General features: G+C 41.4%; 1 protein-coding gene across 11 annotated transcripts in view; it reads left to right on the forward strand.

The window, feature by feature from the left end:
* Nucleotides 1-22,076, forward strand: part of Nrf1 (nuclear respiratory factor 1) — a 109,577-nt gene that overhangs the window by 27,268 nt on the left and 60,233 nt on the right. For 7 of the 11 annotated variants that reach the window (XR_007210109.1, XM_048340210.1, XM_048340215.1 and 4 more), the window contains exons 2-6: nt 6,427-6,583; nt 7,173-7,407; nt 13,363-13,477; nt 16,576-16,702; nt 20,404-20,544. Coding sequence is in view for 10 of the 11 variants with exons in the window: in XM_048340210.1 (XP_048196167.1) it covers nt 7,185-7,407; nt 13,363-13,477; nt 16,576-16,702; nt 20,404-20,544 (606 nt within the window). In the remaining variant the exon portion in view is untranslated. Of the gene's footprint in view, nt 1-6,278; nt 6,318-6,426; nt 6,584-7,172; nt 7,408-13,362; nt 13,478-16,575; nt 16,703-20,403; nt 20,545-22,076 lie in introns of those variants that run through there. The other 4 variants (XM_048340206.1, XM_048340209.1, XM_048340208.1 and 1 more) reach the window with 3 other exon arrangements.

A 22,076-nucleotide genomic window follows, 5' to 3' on the forward strand; every position in this document is an offset into this window, starting at 1 on the left:
CCCTTGAGCCACAGCGCCACTTCTGGCCGTTTTCTGTATATGTGGTGCTGGGGAATTGAACCCAGGGCCTCATGTATAGGAGGCAAGCACTCTTGCCACTAGGCCATATCCCCAGCCCGGTTTGTTTGTTTTTTTGCCAGTCCTGGCGCTTGAACTCAGGGCCTGAGCACTGTCCCTGGCTTCTTTTTGCTCAAGGCTAGCACTCCACCACTTGAGCCACAGTGCCCCTTCTGGCTTTTTCTATACATATGTGGTGCTGAGGAATCAAACTCAGGGCTTCATGTATCCGAGGCAAGCACTCTACCACTAGGCCATATTCCCAACCTTGTACAGGAGACTGTACACATTACTTTTTTTTTCTTTCTGGTTGGTTGTGGGGCTTGAACTCAGAGCCTGGGCACTGTCCCTGAGATCGGTTGCTCACCACTTTGAGCCACAGCTCTACTTCTGGCTTTTCAGTGGTTAATTGGAGATGAGAGTCTTTTAAAGACTTTCCTGCTCTAATTGGCTTCCAACCTTGATCTTCTGATCTCAGCCTCAAGAGTAGCCAGGATTACAGGTGTAACCCACTGGCACCTGTTGGTAACACTTTTATTTTTTATTTATTTTTTTTTTGGCCAGTCCTGGGCCTTGGACTCAGGGCCTGAGCACTGTCCCTGGCTTCTTCCCGCTCAAGGCCAGCACTCTGCCACTTGAGCCACAGAGCCGCTTCTGGCCGTTTTCTGTATATGTGGTGCTGGGGAATCGAACCTAGGGCCTCGTGTATCCGAGGCAGGCACTCTTGCCACTAGGCTATATCCCCAGCCCTTGGTAACACTTTTATTAAGTAAATACTAAGGTAAGATTAGTCATGTCAAAAAACATGCTGCAAACAAGATCTTTGCTTAGAAAGCATGATGGCAGAGTAGAAAAATAAAGCAAGTAACTATGTGAATGAAACTGAGGTTAACTAAGGATTTAGCTCATCATCTACAAGGAGTTCTGGAATCAATCCTTTATAAATAAAGGTAACTATATAGAAAAGAGGCCTTGAAAATGAGATAACTAGCAAAATCTTACATGGAACTTAAACAGTAACTGTCTCAGTTTAGCATTAGTAATTTAAATGAGCAACCCATTACTCCAAGAATTTTTTTTTTTTTTTTTTTTTGCCAGTCCTGGGGCTTGGACTCAGGGCCTGAGCACTGTCCCTGGCTTCTTTTTGCTCAAGGCTAGCACTCTGCCACTTGAGCCACAGCGCCACTTCTGGCCATTTTCTGTATATGTGGTGCTTGGGAATTGAACCCAGGGCCTCATGTATATGAGCCAGGCACTCTTGCCACTAGGCCATATCCCCAGCCCCCTCCAAGAATTTATTAAGGAGAAAATTATGACTGATTATCATAGACCTTGTGGACCTAAGCCTTGCTTTTATTTAATTTTTAATTTTTTTATTTTTATTTTTGCCAGCCCTGGGGCTTGAGCTCAGGTCCTGGGCCCTGTCCCTGGGTTTCTTTTGCTCAAGGCTAGCACTCTACCACTTGAGCCACAGCTCCACTTCTGGCCTTTTCTGTTTATGTGGTGCTGAGGAATCAAATCCAGGGCTTCATGCATGCTAGGCAAGCACTCTACCTCTAAGCCACATTCCCAGACCCTTAGCCTTGCTTTTAGAGAGTCCACACTATTGTTTTGATAAAACTATCCATCCAGTTATCCCAAAGTCATCATGAAGTTGTAAATGACAGCCCACCCTATACAGTACATAAAAACATCATTATGAACCAGATTCTTGGAACTTTATTATTAAGGACTATTTGCAAATGCTACCAACGTTAGCATAAAAAAAATGTAACTGCAGCCATACAATTCTGTATCAAAGGCTTCAAATTACAAAGTTAGTTTTGCCAGGCTCCAATGGCTCATGTCTGCCTGTAATCCTAGGTACTCATGAGGCTGAGCTCTGAGGATCAAGATTTGAAGCCAACCTGGGCAGGAAAGTCCCTGAGACTCTTATCTCCAATATACTACCAAAAAGCTGGAAGTGGTGGAATGCTAACCTTGAGCAAAAAAGCTCAGGGTCAGTGCCCAGATCCTGAGTTCAAGCCACAGGATCAGTGAGGAGGGGGATGAAACAGGGACAAGGTGGTGGGTGGGGGTGGGGGGGAGGAAGGAAAAGAAAGGAAAGGAAGAAAGAAGTTAGTCTTATTCAAGACAAGGCCACTTCAAAATTTGAATTTATAAACTTAGACTTCTTTGTTTTTTGCATAAGAAAGGGGCTTATTTTCTAATAACAGTTTGCCTTAGTGCATAGTTTTAATTTCTAAATGATTAATTTGGAGAGCTGTTTTGTATGGTTTTGTTTAAGTTCATTGTCTTAAAAGTCATACTATCATACACAGTGAGAACAAAGGAGGATACTCTTAGGAAATACAAAGACAAAATGCCTACTCATCTATCTGCTCATATAAATAATATTTATCGAAAGGAACTCCAGGAGGGCTGGGAATATGGCCTAGTGGTAAAGTGCTGGGCTTGTACACATGAAGCCCTGGGTTCGATTCCTCAGTGTCACAACAGAAAAAGCGGGAAGTGGCACCGTGGCTCAGATGGTGGAGTGCTAGACTTGAGCAAAAAGAAGCCAGGGACAGTGCTCAAGTCCTGAGTTCAAGCCCCAGGACTGGCAAAAAACAAAAGTGTCATAGGTTTGTAAAGCCCTAGGTTCCACTCTCAGCACAGCAAAATTAATAATTATAGTAAAAGGGAAATGGAGTCTAATGATTTACACTCATATGTATGTGTCACTCAGCTCCTTTAGACAACATGCTTAATTTATGATTTTTGTTTTGTCTTGTTTTGTTTTTTGCCAGTCCGGGGGCTTGGACTCAGGGCCTGAGCACTGTCCCTGGTTTCTTTTTGCTCAACTAGCACTCTGTCACTTGAGCCACAGCGCCACTTCTGGCCTTTTTGTATATATGTGGTGCTGAAGAATCGAACCAGGGCTTCATTTATACGAAGCAAACACTAGGCCATATTCCCAGCCCTTAATTTATGATTTTTTGAAAGCAACATTTACAAGTATCTGTCCCACTTGGTTCTGAAAAGCCTGCAACACCTCGGCTTTGTTTTTGAGTATGTAGAATACAAATAGAGAAGCTGGAAGAATGGGCTGGGGGAGGGAGGTAGGAAGAGAAGAGGCACTGGGGAGGGGAGTGACAAGCCTGTGAGCAGACAGCCCTATTGATTTATGCTGTGAACTGCATTCTAGAGCAAAGAATTGAAATCCATTATGTCAAGCACAAAGCATACAAATCCCTTTGAAAAGCAGTTAGATGACATCTAATCCCAAATCATTTAAAAACAATTTTGAAGTACCCAGAATTCTAAAATGCCCTAAGCAATTTGTCTCTTAGACTAGAACAGTAAAATGAATGGAAAAATAGCACTTTATTGGTATCTTCCACTCATATTGTGTTTAATTGTGTGACTGCTAAATTGCATTTTAAGTAAGTACAAATCTGGGGGCTAGGGTATGTTCTTATGGTGAAACTCACATTAAACATAGGATATGGAAGAAACCTAAGAGCAGCTTACTGGGTAGCTCCTTTTAAATTTGCTTTTCTCGGGGCTGGGGATATGGCCTAGTGGCAAGAGTGCTTGCCTTGTATACATGAGGCCCTGGGTTCAATTCCCCAGCACCACATATACAGAAAATGGCCAGAAGTGGCGCTAGCCTTGAGCAAAAAGAAGCCAGGGACAGTGCTCAGGCCCTGAGTCCAAGCCCCAGGACTAGCCAGGAAAAAAAAATTTTTTTTTGCTTTTCTCCAAAATATCCTATAATTTCAGACTCACCAAAAAGCTGCAAGAATAGTACCGAAAGTTCTCTTATATTCTTTACCCAGCTGGCTTTGAACCATGATCCTCAGATCTCAGCCTCTGGTATAGCTAGGATTTCAGGCATGAGCCACAGGTTTTGCTGTTTTTCAATATTCTACCAGCTATTCTGGGTCTCTTGCCTCTCCATTTTCTTGATATCTACAAAATAACTTGTTGAGATTTTGATTGAGATAATGTTGAATGTAGAGAAGAAATGACAAGTCAATGGTATCGAGTCAGTAAACGTGGAATATTGGTTTCTCAAAGTATTCAGTCTGATTTCTTTCACCAGTTTTTGTATTTTCTTCAGATTTTGTACGGGACATGGAATAAGCTCAAGATTTATTACTGTACAGAATGGTGACTTTAATTAATGGCAATACAGTGTATTGTTAGAAAATGCTAAGAGAGTACAATGTTTTTATCCCCCAAATAATTATGTGCAGTAAGGCATACTTATGATTAGATTGAAGCATTCTACAATATATATGTATGTATTTCAAAACATCATGTTGTATACGATACATAAATAAAATGTTATCTGTCAACTTAAATAAATTTGAAAAAATAAATAATTTCTGTCTTTCATTTTTTTTTTTTTTTGGGTCAGGGATATGTTCAGAGACTCCTAATGGATGCCCCAAATGGGATAGTATCAAACCGTAAACCAAGTACTCGTCACTGTGTTTAGTGGCCGTAACTTATATGTTCTGAGGCGCAATATCCAAACAAGCATGAATTTATTTTTCTTTCTTCACAACTTCATGCATAACGATTACTTTTACCTTACATATTTTTCACTTTAAAAAATACATTCAAGCCATGTGCCAGGGCTTATACCTGCAATCCTAGAAGACTGAGATCTGAGGGTTGCCATTTGAAGCCAGCCCAGGAAGGAAAGTTTGTGACTTATCTCCAGTTAACCACCAAAAAACTGGAAGTGGAGCTGTGGCTCAAATGGTAGTATTGGCTTTAAGCACAAAAGCTCAAGGACATGGTCTAAGCCCTGAGTTTAAGACCCAGGATCAGCATTCTTGCTCTCGCTCGTTCACTTGCTCTCTCGCTCTTGCTCTCTTTGTATAAGTGCATACACATTCTTATCTATACACACACACACACACACACACAACATACTTTAATCATATCCCCCCATTTACCCTCTTTTGTCTTTTTGTATAGATGTTGTATACATTTTGTTACATTCATAGCTTAGTATTTCACTTTTAGGGGTTGCTAGTGTAAGTGCTATTATGTTTTAATTTTAAATTCTATTTGTTTATTGCTAGTGCATAACATTGGCTACTTGCTTATTTAATTTAAATCAGTCTTTTTTTTTTTTTTTTGCCAGTCCTGGGCCTTGGACTCAGGGCCTGATCACTGTCCCTGGCTTCTTTTTGCTCAAGGCTAGCACTCTGCCACTTGAGCCCCAGCGCAACTTCTGGCCGTTTTCTGTATATATGGTGCTGGGGAATCGAACCCAGGGCTTCATGTATGTGAGGCAAGCACTCTTGCCACTAGGCCATATTCCCAGCCCTAGGTTAGTCTTTAATCTTCTGTCTCCTGAGATGTTATTTCATATATTAGTTACAAATTGTATTTGTTACTTTTTTGTTTGTGTTTGCAGGTCTTAGGGCTTGAACCCTGAGCTTTTGTACTCAAGGCCATCATTTTACCATGTTGAGCCACAGTTTTATTTCTAGCTTTTATGTAGTTAACTGGAGATAAGAGTCTCAGGCTTCACTGTCTGGGCTGGCTTTGAACCATGATCCTCAGATCTTTGCCTAAGTAGCTAGGATTATAGGTATGAGCCACTGGTGCCCAGCTAGTATGTGTTATGCGTGTGTGTGTGTGTGTGTGTGTGTGTGTGTGTGTGTGTGTGTGTGTGTGTATGATTTTCAGATCTCTAGGCATTTTTTTTCCCCAGTCCCGAGGCTTGTACTCAGGGCCTGGTTACTCTCCCTGGCTTCTTTTTGCTCAAGGCTAGCACTCTATTTCTTGAGCCTCTGTGCCACTTCTGGCTTTTTCTGTTTATGTGGTACTGAGGAGTCGAGCCCAGGGCTTAAAGCCCTGCTAGGCAATCACTCTACCACTAAGCCACATTCCCAGCCTTCCAGGCATTTCTTAATCTACACCCATAGGTGTGATTTTGAAATCTCTAGTTATTTCTTAATCCAATCAAGTTGAACCTCTGGCTTCTATATATTCACATCATATGCTATAATCTTGTTACATTTGCCATTGGCTCTGAGAGTTTTTGTTGATTTAGGTTTTCTATATAAACAATCATGCCATCTGTTAATAAAGAGGGTTCTGTGTCTTCTTTTCCAATCAAGGTTTTGTTTGCTTATTTAATCTTACTTTCTTAGCTACAATTTCCAGTAGTTGAACCATGCGGTGAGAGGAGAAATCCTTGTGTTTTCCCTTGTGATTTTAATGGGAAAATTTCTAGCCCTAGTTTCTCACCAGTAAGTATATTAGTTATAGGTTTGGGCTTTATTTTATTTATTTAGTTTTTTGGATCAAGTTAAGGAAGTTCCCTTTATTCATAATTTCCTTTTTTTTTTTCTTTTTAAGGTAGAGTAATATGTGGTACATAGGTACCACACTTCATTCCCCATTCACCCATTGATGGACACTTGGGTAGCTTCCACCTTTTGGCTATTATGAATAGTGCTGCTATGAACATGGGTGTACACGAATCTCTTTGAGATCCTGCTTTCAATTCTTCTGGGTAAGTACCAATAGTGGAATTGCTGGATTTTATAATAGTTGTATTTAAAATTCTTTAGGAACCTACAGACTAAATTTTATATACAGGATATTTACTACACTGGTGTTTATAACCACAAAAATATGGAAGTCTCTTTTCTTCATCAGTAGGTGATTGGTTATATAAGTTATACAATTAAATATCCTGAAGCTATTTAAAAAGTATATGTAGATCTATGTGTTTTAACTACTTATTTACAAATTACTGGTTCACTGTAGACCTTACAAGAAGCACAGTTATGTAAGCAGAAAACAAAATTGAATAATTATATTATTTTATTGTTATGCATTATTTAATGTTTGTGACTGTCTTTCTCTGTATATTTGTACATACATACACAGTGAATTTCCATCAAAATGATATCACATGAGGAAAATATTCCACCATTTTTCTGCCATACTTGAATTATGCTTCCTATTTCCTGTGCTTTGGTGTGATGATGTAAGGACTAAAGTCAGAGATTTTTCAAAGTTCCTACGTACGTCCTCGAAGAAAATATCTCTTCGTTTAAACATTGTGTTACATTATACACTGAATCCTTTTTTTCTGGCAGAAGATCTTCATGGAGGAACACGGAGTGACCCAGACTGAACACATGGCTACCATAGAAGCCCATGCCGTGGCCCAGCAAGTCCAGCAGGTCCACGTGGCCACTTACACCGAACACAGTATGCTGAGTGCTGATGAAGACTCTCCCTCCTCCCCGGAGGATACTTCTTATGATGACTCAGATATACTCAACTCTACAGCAGCTGATGAGGTAACGGCCCATCTGGCTGCTGCAGGTAATGTTTGGACTGGAAGCTCTCTCTCTCTTTTTTTTTTTTTTAAACTTGAGATACTATTCCTGTCTGAAAGAGCCTAGAATTTAAGGACTTTTTAATTTTTTTCTTTTTTTCCTCTCCCCCTGCCCCTCTAGTCATAGGGATCAAAACAAGAGCCAGGAATGTACTCTAGGCAAGTGTTATACTACTGAGCTACATCCCTAGTACCTCATCACAATTCTTTTTTAAGACTTCTGTTTCAGCTTGAACCTAAATTACTCTGAGCTTGAGTTTTATGGTCCTTTACTATTAGGGGTATGACTTTGGTTTTGTTTTCTTGTCCAAGATGACAGTCTTGGCTAGTTTTCATTTTTAGACAAGGTCTCACTTACATAGTCTAGTCTGGCTTCAAATTCATGATCCTCCTTCAGCCTTCTGAGTTCTGGGATTACAGACATGTACTCCCAATACTTGGCTTCTTTTGGCTTTTAACTGAAGTATTTGTTCCATTTACATAAAATGTAAGAAGTGTTTTATATAGATTAGATTAAAAAAGATTTGTTACGGGCTGGGGATATAGCCTAGTGGCAAGAGTGCCTGCCTCGGATACACGAGGCCCTAGGTTCGATTCCCCAGCACCACATATACAGAAAAAACGGCCAGAAGCGGCGCTGTGGCTCAAGTGGCAGAGTGCTAGCCTTGAGCGGGAAGAAGCCAGGGATAGTGCTCAGGCCCTGAGTTCAAAGCCCAGGACTGGCCAGGAAAAAAAAAAAAAAAAAAGATTTGTTACTGCTGCTGTGTTATGCTGGGTTCAAACTCAGTACTTCCTAGATGCTAGGCAAGTGTTACTTTCCAGCCCTAAAATTCCCAGTGTTTATTACTATTATTATTATTATTATTATTATTTTTGCCAGTCCTGGGCCTTGGACTCAGGGTCTGAGCACTGTCCCTGGCTTCTTTTTGCTCAAGGCTAACACTTGCCACTTGAGCCACAGTGCCACTTCTGGCTGTTTTCTTTTTTCTTTTTTTTTTTTTTTTTGCCAGTCCTGGGCCTTGGACTCAGGGCCTGAGCACTGTCCCTGGCTTCTTCCCGCTCAAGGCTAGCACTCTGCCACTTGAGCCACAGCGCCGCTTCTGGCCGTTTATTCTGTATATGTGGTGCTGGGGAATCGAACCTAGGGCCTCGTGTATCCGAGGCAGGCACTCTTGCCACTAGGCTATATCCCCAGCCCCTGGCTGTTTTCTATATATGTAGTGCTGAGGAATCGAACCTAGGGTTTCATGTATATGAGGCAAGGACTCTTGCCACTAGGCCATGTTCCTGGTCTCATTCTTTTTTTTTTTTTGTCCAGTCCTGGGACTTGAACTCAGAGCCTGAGCACTGTCCCTCGCTTTTTGATCAAGGTTAGCACTCTACCACTTGAGCCAGAGTGCCACTTCTGGCCTTTTCGATATATATGGTGCTGAGGAATCGAACCCAGGGCATCATGTATACAAGGCAGGCATTCTACCACTAGGCCATATTCCCAGCCCCTTATAATTATTTCTTGTTCTGGTTAAAAAATACTTTCTTTAGATCTCTTTAGTAAACATTACAGTTTTACAGTTCATACGGTAACTCAACATTTGAAGTGTTTTTAGTGCCATTTCTTGTTTATGTTGACCCATTATTTTCACATACTGTTAACTATATGAGTACATGTTGGATGATGTCTTTGGAAAATTATTTTTAGAAATCATAATTTCTTCCAGGCACTGGTGGTTCACTCCTTTAATCTTAGCTATTTAGCTATTGAGGATTGCAATGCAAAGCCAGCCTGGGCTGAAAAGTCTATGAGACTCCCATCGCCAGTTAACCACCAGAAAACTAGAAGGATGGAGCTGTAGCTCAAAAGTGGTAGAGAGCTAGCATTGTGCAGAAAAGCTCAAGGATTGTGTGTAAATCCTGAGTTACAAAAGGAAGAAAGGAAGTTAGTTGTCATTTCCTCTAGAGATGAATTTTGTTTTTGCCATGTGTCAGAGACCCTTAGCAATACTGGATCACCTTAAACAAATGTTAAGGTTTTGAGATTTTTCTGAGATCCTACATTCCAGAAAGCTGAATTGTATTTCTTAAAATAATTTTGTGTATTTAGCATGACTGTGAGTTTTACACACGTATATACCATGGCAGTGAGAAGTCTTCATATGAACCATGAGTCTACCTTTGCTTTATTTTTTTTTTACCTTTGCTTTAAAAGAGAAAATTTAATAACGTATGTTGTGTTTAAGGAAGGGGAGAGGGTTAGTAGCAAAATATAGATGAAATGTTTACAGTATATGTTTTGTGAAATACTTATACTTCCCAGAAGAGGGCATCCTAACCTAAGAATCCAAGTGAACTTTCCTATGAAGTTGACCTGAAGCAGTGCTTTTGAGACATGGTGTTGCTATATTGGTGTTAAGACAGGAAAGGTGACTGCAGTTATAGCAAAGGAGTAGAATTCTTTTTTTTTTTTTTTTTTTTTTTTTTGGCCAGTCCTGGGGCTTGGACTCAGGGCCTGAGCACTGTCCCTGGCTTCTTTTTGCTCAAGCCTAGCACTCTGCCACTTGAGCCACAGTGCCACTTCTGGCCATTTTCTGTATATGTGGTGCTGGGGAATCGAACCCAGGGCCTCATATATATGAGGCAGGCACTCTTGCCACTAGGCCATATCCCCAGCCCAGGAGTGGAATTCTTACATGCCAGCATGTATAGGGGAAGCTCTGGGTTGGATTCCCAGTACTCCTCCTCCCTCCCCCAAAGAAACAAAACGATCAGAGCGTGGTACAATGGCACATGCTTATAATCCTAGTTATTAAGGAAACTGAGACAGGAGGATGGATCACTTCACCTCAGGAGTTCACACCAGTCTGAGTAACATAATGAGATAAAGAAAAAAATTTTTTTCTGTTTTGTTTTGGTTTTTGTCAGTGTCGGGGCTTGAACTCAGTGCCTGAGCACTGTTCCTGGTTTCCTTTTGTTCAAGGCTAGCACTCTACCACTTGAGCCACAGCACCACTTCTGGCCTTTTCTATATATGTGGTGCTGAGGAATCGAACCCAGGGCTTAATGTATATGAGGCAAGCACTTTACCACTAGGCCATACTCCCAGCTCCAAGAAAAGAAAAATTTAATCATGAAAGTACTTCTATGGGGCTGGGGATATGGCCTAGTGGCAAGAGTGCTTGCCTCGTATACATGAGGCCCTGGGTTCGATTCCCCAGCACCACATATACAGAAAATGGCCAGAAGTGGCGCTGTGGCTCAAGTGGCAGAGTGCTAGCCTTGAGCAAGAAGAAGCCAGGGACAGTGCTCAGGCCCTGAGTCCAAGCCCCAGGACTGGCCAAAAAAAACAAAACAAAACAAAACAAAAAAAAGAAAGTACTTCTAGTCCTTTCATTGGCTGATGTAGAAACCGACATCTAGCTAATAAAAATGGCTTGTCATTTCATCATTTAACAATTATTGAGGAATTATACTGTATGTATTACTAGGTATATAGTATTGAATTTGAATAAGCTTGTCCTGAAGGAGTTTTTTGTTCCATGGTGGAGAAGGCTACAAATAGTAAAGTAAAATAAACTTTTAGATATAAATAAACAAATAGTAAAGTAAAATAAAACTGTAAAATCTAGGCACTGGTGGCTGATGCCTGTAATCCAATCCTAGCTATTCAAGAGGCTAAGATCTGAGGATCAAGGTTCAAAGCCAGCCTGGGTAAGAAAGTCCAGGAGAGTGCTATTAACGAGCAAAAAGCCAGAAATGGAGCTATTGCTCAAGTAGTAGAGCTGTTGCTTAGAGCGAAAAGCTAAGGGAAAGTGCCCAGGTTTAGAATTCAAGCTCTAATACTGGCACAAAAACAAACAAACAAATAAATAGCTTGGGTGTATATTGAGGAAACTAATGGAGAGAGGAAGTAACATATTGCAACTTTAGATTGAGTGGTCTGGTAAGGCTTCTCTTAGAAGGTGAGTTGTGCTGTTGGGTCTCAGCACAAGACGGTGCATTTCAGACTGAGGAAGTGAGAAAAGTGAGGACTTGCAGATGGGAAAGTGGCTTGTGCATGTAATCCTAGTTACCTAGGAGGCTGAGATTGGGAAGACCAGAGAAGAAAGTTTATGGGATTTCATCTCAGCCAATACGAATCTAGGTGAAGCTGGTCCTGGCAGAAAGTGAGACACTATTTGAAAAACAAGGAAAGCAAAAAGGACTGGGAACGTGCCTTAACTGGTAGAGCACCTACTTAGCAAGAGTGAGGCTTTGAGTTCAAACCCTAGTACCACCTCCAGGAAAAGAAGGAAAAACTGCCATATGTAACAACATAGATCGACCTTGAGGACATTTTGTTACTTGAAATAAGCCAGTCACAGATGGACAAATTTACTAAATGATTATACTAAAATAAAAGATATAAATACGCAAACATATAGCCGCAGAAAGTAGAATAGTGGCTGTCAGGGCTGAGGGCAAGGGAAGGAAAAGGGAGATGCTATTCAGCCGATAGTTTCAGGGCTGGGGTTGTAGCAAAGTGCAGAACACTTGCCTGGCTTGCACCAAGCTCTGAACTTGAGTTTTCAGCAAGAGAGAGAGAGAGAGAAGAGGAAGAAAGAAAAAAAGGGAGAGAGGGAGGGAGACAAAAATAATGCGACATTAATGCATTAGTTTCCTAGCTCTTTGTAATGGAAAGCAAGTAGTCGTCTAGATTTTGCTTGCTTTGGGTATTTAGGCAGGCTTGTTTAAGTCAGACTAGTGAGTGATATTACCAAGAATCATGTACCAATCAATATTCATATGTATTTATAGGAGGATTATTGTAATCAGTCACTTAAAGCATACATCTAGGCACAAATGTGAGCAGTTGATTACATTTTTTATTTTTAAGGGTTCACTAAAAATGAAAAGAAATTCCCTTTTAAAAAGGGGGAAGGGGGTGTCATCTTTGTTTTGTTGAAATTCCAGATATCAGAGACTTGAGTAGTCCTTAACATTACCCTTCAACTACCCCCCCTTTTTTTAAAAAAAAAAAAAAAAAGACCGTATGTATTAGTTGCAGGGCAAGCTAGATCAACTTTTATTAGCATTTTCTTAGAGTAGGACATTTAAAAAAAATTTTTTTTTTGCCAGGATTCTTTCATCAACTTGACCTTGTAGTAAGCACCTGTATTTTTGGCACCATTCCCAGGTATACAAGAGGAGTTTTCCAAATAAATCCTTATCCTTCCAGATACTGCTCTTATATATGTGTTTATTTTGAAATTCCAAGTGTGAGTGTTTCTGTCCAAATTCCTTAAGCAGTGTGTGGAGTAATGGGCATGAGTAATAGGAATGGAGATGAAATTTTAAGTCTGTAACTGGTTTGGGTTTTGGCAAACCTCTCAATGCTGAGATTATTCCTAGCATCTCTAGTAATACTGCTTTAATAGATTAGGCATGCTGGCAAAACAAAACAATAGCACCATACAAAATTCAAGCTAGTATGTGGTTGGGAGGTACAAATGGTTTGCTTTATAAAAAGATTCATTTTAGTTGGGCACTGGTGGCTTATGCCTATAATCCTAGCTACTCATAAGACTGTAATCTTAGGATCATGGTTCAAAGCCAGCCCAGGCAGGAGAGTCCATGAGACTCTTATCTCCAACTACCCACCAGAAAACTGGGAGTAGAGCACAAAGTAGTAGAGTGCTAGCTTTGAGTGAAAAAGCTCAGGGACAGTACCGGGGCCCTGAGTTCAAGCCCCACAAGCAACAACAACAAAGATTCATTCTAAGTTTTACTGGTAAACCACTGTATGTGTGATTAATATGAAAAAATAGTGAAGTATACTAATAATATCAGAAACATTAAAGAACAGCATATTATTAGGCAAGAAATTCTAGCTTTTTATCCTATAATTGTGTTCTGACTTCTACAGTTACAGGCTCCTGCCTAATCTCAGCACATACTTATTATTTCAGGTCCTGTGGGAATGGCTGCTGCTGCTGCTGTGGCAACCGGGAAGAAAAGGAAACGGCCTCATGTGTTTGAGTCTAATCCATCTATCCGGAAGAGGCAGCAAACACGTTTGCTTCGGTGAGGGTGCAGCTCCTCAAAAACTTCCATGTAGATGGCAGTTACAACATACATTACTAGATTCCTCCACACACTGGGTTAGAGTCCTTGATGATAGATTTAGTTGGACTTGAAAGTATTCCCAACACTAAATAGACGAAAATCTAGACATATGATCTAATCAATGTGATATATATTACATTATTAATTCATTCTGAAAAAAAATTGTGTGCTTTTTATGTGCCAGGCAACATTCTAGGCATTGGGAATGTAACAGTAAACAGCAAGTTCTAACAGAGGAGGAAGATAAACCCATATATTCTGGTAGATGATAGTGAGTGTGGAAAAGATATACAGTGAAATGAACAAAATACTGAAGCCAGGAGGTGGGAGCATAGTAATTTCTCTCCTCTAGGGATGACTTGAAGGAAACGGAAGAATAACCATGTGGATGTCTAAGGGAAGAGCACTTGTGGCTGAGGACTATGAAGAGCCAAGGCTCTGAAAGTGAGACTCTGAGGTGGGACTTGGTAGCTTGTTTGAGGGGCAGGATGAGAGGATATGGTCAGAGTAGCCAAGAGCCCCAATTAAGAGGTCTTATCTTTTTTTATTATTGTTTCAAGCAAAATGGGAAGTCAGTGAAGGCTTTGACCAAAGCACTGATACCATCTCTGTGTTTAAATAATCATACAGGCTATTAAATTGAGTAGGCCAGTAGATACAGACAGTGATCAAGAAGTCATTGAACTAATTCTAGGGTTGTAAAACCAGTGTGGCAAATAGGTGCCAAGTGCTCAAGCCTATAATCCTGTAGCTACTTAGGAGGCTGAGATCTGTGGATTGTGGTTTGAAGGTAGCCCAGGCAGGAAAGTCCATGAGACTCTGACTTCCAGCCAAACCAAAAAGCCAGAAGTCCTCTCTGGCTCAAGTGATAGAGCACTTGCCTTGAGCAAAGAAACTTAAGAGACAGCACCCAGGCCCTGAGTTCAAGCCCCAGGACTGGCATAAAAACAGCAACAAAAACAAAAACAACAACAAAAACAATGTGGCTGCAGCAGAGGAAGTAGGAAGTGTCAGGTTTTGGGTATATTTAGAAGACAACTGCATACAATTCCTTGATAGATTGGATATGTAGATAGAGGGATAAAAGGAATGAAGAACAGCCTCTAGATGTTTTGGGTCTGATCACTAAAGGCTAGAGATCATTGGAAGAGGAGCAAGGAAGAATGAGGGTAGAGCAGGAATTGGTTTGAGATATTTTAAAAGCTTACAACAGTAGCTGGGCACCAGTGGCTCACACCTATAATCTTAATTGCTCGGGAAGCTGAGATTTTAGGATTGAGGTTCAGAGAAGCCAGCGTGAGCAGAAAAGTCCAGAAGATTCTATCTCTAACCAGCAAAAAAGTTGGACTGGAGGTGTGGCTCAAGTGGTAGAGCACCAGCCATGAGTGAAGAAGCTAAGCTTTTTTTTTTTTTTTTTGGCCAGTCCTAGGTGGTGAACTCAGGGCCTGAGCACTTGTCCCTGGCTTCTTTTTTGCTCAAGGCTAGCACTCTGCCACTTGAGCCACAGCGCCACTTCTGGCCATTTTCTGCATATGTGGTGCTAAGGAATCGAACCCAGGGCCTCATGTATACGAGGCAAGCACTCTTGCCACTAGGCCATATTCCCAGCCCACAGAAGCTAAGCTTTATAGAGAAGCCCTGAGTTCAAGCTCTGGTACTGCCCTTCTCTCCCCCCCGCCCCCCACCGAAAAAAACACCCCAAAATTATTATTTTTTTTAACAATATCTCTTACCCATTAAGCAGCATTATAGAGAGATGATGAATATAAAACCATTTTTTCGAGCAATGTTGCCTAGTTTGTTACGTGGCCTTTTGCTTGCTACTATCTCGAAAGGGTAAGCTGTGCTCCCAGAAGAATTATCAAATGTGGAACTTGAGGATAATTTCCCATGACTCCAGGGGAAAAGAGCAATGAAAAATTAGGCACAGTAAGATATTAACAATAATATCTAATCAAAAAAGAACAATCATAATAATATACTCTATATAGTTATTTTAAAAATTATGGCTGAGTGCCACTGGAATACACCTGTAATCCTAGCTGCTCAGGAGGCTGAGAGGTGAGGATCACTGTTAGATGTCAGCTTGGGCAGGAAAGTCTGAGATTCTTGTTTTTTTTTTTTTTTGGTTTTGTTTTTTTTGTTTTTGGCCAGTCCTGGGCCTTGGACTCAGGGCCTGAGCACTGTCCCTGGCTTCTTCCCGCTCAAGGCTAGCACTCTGCCACTTGAGCCACAGCGCCGCTTCTGGCCGTTTTCTGTATATGTGGTGCTGGGGAATCGAACCTAGGGCCTCGTGTATCCGAGGCAGGCACTCTTGCCACTAGGCTATATCCCCAGCCCCAAGTCTGAGATTCTTATCTCCAGCTAACCAGCAGAAAGTTGAAAGTAGAACTGTGGCTCAAGTGATAGAATGTCAGCCTTGAAAAGAGAAAGTTAAGGGATAGTACCCAGGCTCTTGAGTTCAGGCACTAACACAGGTACCCCCCTTCCACTCCCCTCCCCCCCAAATAACAACAAATTAAGAATCACTTATTCTGGAATTTTCCATGTTGGAACTAACTCATGTTAGTAAGATTGGGAAGAATGATATTTTCTGCGTTCAAAATCAGCATAAACCCCCAGTAGACCCTTACATAGATGAGCTAGTCACTGGTCATTAAGAGAAAGGCATATACATACTTCTGCTGAAGATTTCATGCCACTTATTCCCTTTTTTCACATTTGGGTAAAAGAATACATACCTGATTAGAATCATCTTAAGTTTAAAAAAAATCAGTTTTCTGTCAGTGTAATTTCTATCTTTTTGGGGGGCTAGTCCTGGGGCTTGAACTCAGGGCCTGAGCACTGTCCCTGGCTTCTTTTTGCTCAAGGCTAGCACTCTACCTCTTGCGCCACAGTGCCACTGCGCCACTTTGGGCCTTTTCTGTTTATGTGGTGCTAAGGAATCCAACCCAGGGCTTCATGCATGTTAGGCAAGCACTCTACTGCTAAGCCACAGTCCCAGTCCAATTTCCAACTTTTGTAACTATTTTTATTCACTTTTCATTCTGATTCAGGAAGCTTCGAGCCACATTAGATGAATATACTACTCGAGTGGGACAGCAAGCGATTGTCCTCTGTATATCGCCCTCCAAACCCAATCCTGTCTTCAAAGTGTTTGGTGCAGCGCCATTGGAGAATGTGGTAAGTCTACGGCTGTGTTCTCACATTCCTTTTGTTGTGTGGGTTATTGCCTTTTGACCCTTATTCCAGTACAATTGTTGGCACTTCTACAGGGCTCTCTTGCAGAGGTAGAAGTCAAGACTTACTTTTTAAACCAATTCATGAAGCAAAATAAAGAAGGGGGATACTATTTGCTATTATCTGCAACAAAGAATTTTACCTCACCAGATGCAGTGGGAAATAGAGAGCATTTAAGAAACCAATGTAATATATGAAGTCAGACCTCAAATCAGAAAACACAGAGCCATATCCATACATACACAATCAAACAGACTGACATATGCTATACACAGGAATGGGTTTCTGCGGTGTAAATGCCTTTGACCAAATTTGTTTTGTAAAAAAGTAAAAGTGTTACATTCTTCATTTACTTACTTACTCAACATATAACTATTTTACATTGCTAGACACATACCATATAAATCCTTCAGAGTTTCAGGATTTAAATCCAGGTATAGAGACCTACAAGAGTCCTAGAAACCTCACCTGAGCCCATAAGGAAAAGAGATTGGCTCTGGGGTTGGAGAGAGAAGATTAAGCCAGTAGGATTTCGTGGGCCACAGCCAGAGCTTGAATCTAAGCCAGGTGTGCTGTAGAATCGAAAGTCTGTGGGCAGCTCTGCTGTCAGCTTTCAGTTCTATACCCCAGATGATAATGAATTTTTAGTTTCACTGGAGCTTGCTGCACTTTGTTGTGTCATGGTTTACCTGTATATCCCAGGCTGGCCCCAAATTTACAGTCTTCCTCCTATCTCAGTCACCTTAGTGCTAAAATTGTTCATTCTTAGTAAGAACCTATATCTAAGGATTTAACTTGATACATTAAAGTTCAAAGAGCCACCGCAGGAGGCTTATACCTGTAATCCTAGTGACTCAGGAGGCTGAGATCTGAGGATCATGGTTTGAAGCCAGCCCAGGTACTAAAGTCCATAAGACTCTTATCTTCAATTAACCACCAGAAAACTGGAAGTGGTGCTATGGCTCAAAGTGGTAGAGACTTAGTCTTAAGTGAAAGAGCTCAGGGACAGCCCCCAAGCCCTGAGTTCAAGCCTATTTTCGACAAAACAGAAAGCTCAAAGACCCAGCTCAAAGAAGCATAGAAAACAAAAAATGTAATTCCTTTGGCAACAACAGCTATTTATGCTACAAAAAAATATACTGGCAATAGTTTTTTTGCGTGTGTTTTTGTTTTTTGCCAGTCCTGGGGCTTGAACTTAGGGTCTGGGCACTGTCCCTGAGCTTCTTTTGCTCAAGGTTAATCCTCTACCACTTGAGCCACAGCACCACTTCTGGCCTTTTCTGTTTATGTAGTACTGGGGAATCGAACACAGGGCTTCATGCATGGTAGGCAAGCACTCTACCACTAAGCCACATTCCCAGCCCAGCAATGGAGTTTGAAACTTGTATTAGGAACCAGGATATCCTACCCACTTGGGAGGTGGACATTAGAAGAATTGAAGTTTGAGACTGTAAAGTTCACAAGACTCATCTTAATCAGTAGCAGTTGATTGTGGTTCATACTTGTTCCAACAGCTATGTAAGAAGTGTAACTAGGAAGACTGAGGTCCAAGCCAGTTTAGGCATAGAAACACTATCCCCAAAATAACTAAAGCCAAAAAGGGCTACGGGTGTCGTTCCAAGTGGTAGGGCACCTGCCTAGTGGAATCTTTGAATTCAAGCCCCTATACCACCAAAGAAGAAAAGGAACGAGAGAGAGGAAAATGTTTGGGGGGGGGGGGGTGGAATATAAGAATCCTTTTTTTTTTTTTTTCTTGCTAGTCCTAAGGCTTGAACTCAGGGCACTGTTCCAGAGCTTTTTTGCTCAAAGTTACCGCTTACCGCTCTCCCACTTAAGTCACAGTTCCACTTCCAGCTTTTGGTAGTTAATTGGAGATAAGAGACAGACTTTCCTGCCTGGGATTGTTTTGTATGATGATCCTCAGATCTCAGCCTCCTGAGTAACTAGGATTACAGGCATGAGCCACTGATGCCCAGCTGAGAATCTTTGCTTTTAATCTTTTTTTTTTTTTGCCAGTCCTGGGCCTTGAACTCAGGGCCTGAGCACTGTCCCTAGCTTCCTTTTGCTCAGACTAGCACTCTGCCACTTGAGCCACAGCACCACTTCTGGCTGTTTTCTATATATGTGGTGCTGGGGAATTGAACCCAGGGTTTCATGTATACAAGTTAAGCACTCTTGTCACTAGGCCATATTCCCAGCCCTGCTTTTTAATCTTTACAAGGTACCAGTAAGAGAGTCTGATCTGCTGCTACTTGTCTACTTAGAAAAGCCCAGGACCCAAATATTGTTGGAACTAGGGCGGACTTATTTTCTCTTCTGTTTTGTTGTAAGGTAAGCCCTTGAGGGCTGGGAATGTCACTTAGTGTGAGTGCTTGCCTAGCATGCACGAAGTCCTGGGTTTGATTCCTCAGTACCACATAAACAGAAAAAGCTGGAAGTGGCTCTGTGACTCAAGTGATAGAGCACTAACTAGCCTTGAGTGCAGAGAGGTTCAGGGACAGTGTTCAGGCCCTGAGTTCAAGCCCCAGCACTGGCCAAAAAAAGAAAAGACTTTGAGCCCTAATGCAAGTTAATTTGAGCCCCAAATTCAAGTTAGTTTCCTACTTACCCTGGAGGTGTCCTTGCCCCTTCCCTTGGTGTATTCCTATAAGTGAATGAACCCATGAATAATGGTCATAGTGTCCTCATGCATGTGCATCTATGTTGCTGCTGCTGAGAGACCTTTCACAGACTTGTGGAATGGAGCCAAGGAACAACACTGGTTCTGATTTGGGCTAGTGCTACAGATGCATCAAGGCTTTGATATTCACTTCTGTAACCAGGGAGGACTTGACCTATAGGGCTTTCTCTGGCTCTGATCTTACTCCGTACTCTTTGCACTCAGCTCTAGTATGTGCCTCTTTTTTCTGTCTGATTCTTTTTTTTTTTTTTTTTTTTTTTTGGCCAGTCCTGGGGCTTGGACTCAGGGCCTGAGCACTGTCCCTGGCTTCTTTTTGCTCAAGTCTAGCACTCTGCCACTTGAGCTACAGCAACACTTCTGGCTGTTTTCTGTATATATGTGGTGCTGAGGAATTGAACCCAGGGCCTCATGTATACGAGGCAAACACTCTTGCAACTAGTTCTGTCTCATTCTTTTCAGTACAGCCTCTTGTGCACTTGAATCTCTTGTTTGTGTGGCATTTGGCTTTGTAGCAAGTAGTAGTTTTGAATAGGTTACTTAGAACTTTAGATACATAAGTCCCTGAGGATCTTGAAAATGATTTTGACAATCAACTGCAAGTTAGGTGTGGCCTGGGAAATGCAGAGTAATGATTGCCATTCCTGTTAGATGTATAACAGCTGCTTCACCTGTGTTGACTGTTAAAATATTTTAACTGAAAAAGCAGTATTCTCATAAAACTTTTTCCACTGACTTTGTTTCTTCTATTGTTACATGTGATTTCATCATCTTTTCATTTAACTCCATTCAGTGTTACGTCTGTCTTTGGGGCCAGAGGTATTTTTACCTGCCAATTGTAGGAGTATTGTTCTTTGGCCCCATAGTAGTTCAGGAAGGCTGGCCCCACCCACCCTGTTGTTGCTTGGCACCACTCTTCTTCCTGGTTGTTAAGCGTCTTGTTTACTTCTGTCTTAATTCCCTGCAGGTGCGAAAGTACAAGAGCATGATCCTGGAAGACCTGGAGTCTGCTCTGGCAGAACACGCCCCTGCGCCACAGGAGGTTAACTCAGAGCTGCCACCTCTCACCATCGATGGGATTCCAGTCTCTGTGGACAAAATGACCCAGGTAAGAGGCGGGAAGTGAGGAGGAGATGCAAAGAGGCTTGCATAGGTGTGGGTTGGCCTCTGCTTTTCCTAGCTTTGTCCTTGGAGATCCAACCAGAGAGTGAGATGCAGACTGGTATGTGCTGCTCAGTTAGTAGCAGCCTTGAAGCTGGGGAAGTGCCTGAGGGTGCTTCTGACTAAGGACAGGCTTGCACTCCTCCTATTGGCACTTCCCTTTCACTGGGAAACTTTTTGCGTGAGTTTGATTTGAATCAAGTAGAACAAGTTATTGAGCTGTTTTATGTAAATTCCAATACCTAAACAAACATTATCAGGCAAAGATTCCCCTCCTTGGAAAGTAAAACAAAATTGAGTGACAACTCCTGCTGCTGAAATAGTTTTAAGAAGGGACAAGAGTGATAATGAGAGTGATAGAGGGAGTAAGGTTGATGGAATATGCATCAGTGAAATCCCACTTGTACAACTAATGTATACTAATAAAATATTTTGTGGGGGAGGGTACTGGGGCTTGAGCTTAGGACTATGAACTCTCATTTAGCTTTTTCACTCACCTCAAGGCTTGCATTCTACAGCTTGAGCCAGACTTCCACTTTCAGCTTTTTACTGGTTAGTTGAAGGTAAGACTCTTAGGTTTGTCTGCCTTGGATAACTTTGAATGGTGATCCTTAGGTCTCACCTCTTAAGTAGCTAGGATTATAAGCATGAGCCACCACCACCCAGCTAATCAAACATTCTTTTAAAAATAAGCAATAAAGGATACTCCCTGAGTCATTCATTTTGTCTCTGTCTGAGAAGGGTTATCAAAGTGTATTTAGCTTGATACCTAGGTAATTCTACTGATACTGTTCTTTTGTGATTTTTTTAAAGAATCTCAATGGCATGATCAAGATCACTTTATAAGGTGTATTTCCCACATTTCTCTTTTTTAATGTACTTACTTATAGCTTCCTAAGTCTTAATTGTTAATCTTCTTTCCTTATTTAGTCTTCTGATAGCATTTAGGTTGACTACTTTCTTCTTTAAATATTTTCTTGTCCTGTTCCCTGAGATCCCACAAAGGATATCCTCCTACCTTAGTGTCCCTTCTGCTGGTTCTTCCTCTGCTTATCTGATCACTATTGATGTGTCCCAGGGCCTGGGCCTTAGTCCTCTATCTTTAGTGTTTCTCCAAGTGATCTCATCCTAGTCAGTCTTATTTTATAAAAGCAAAACAAAACAAAAAACAGAGAAATGCTGATGGCTCATGCCTATAATTTTAGCTACTTGTCTTGGGAGGCTGAGATTGAGAGGATCATGGTTTGAGGCCAAGATGAGCATATGAGACCCCGTCTGAACTAATAGCTAATGCCACAGTGTCTGTCATCCAAGTTGAGTAGAAGACTGAGACCAAGATAATCGCAGTTTCTGACCAACCCAGGAGAGAAGTCTTATAGAATCTACCTTAGAAAAGAAGCAGAGTATAGTGATGCATACTCATCATTCCAGCTATGCCACCTGTCTTACCCAGCAAACCACTGTCTAAAGATTAGGAGT

This window comes from Perognathus longimembris, chromosome 2 (assembly GCF_023159225.1).
Source record: "Perognathus longimembris pacificus isolate PPM17 chromosome 2, ASM2315922v1, whole genome shotgun sequence".
NCBI lineage: Eukaryota > Metazoa > Chordata > Mammalia > Rodentia > Heteromyidae > Perognathus > Perognathus longimembris.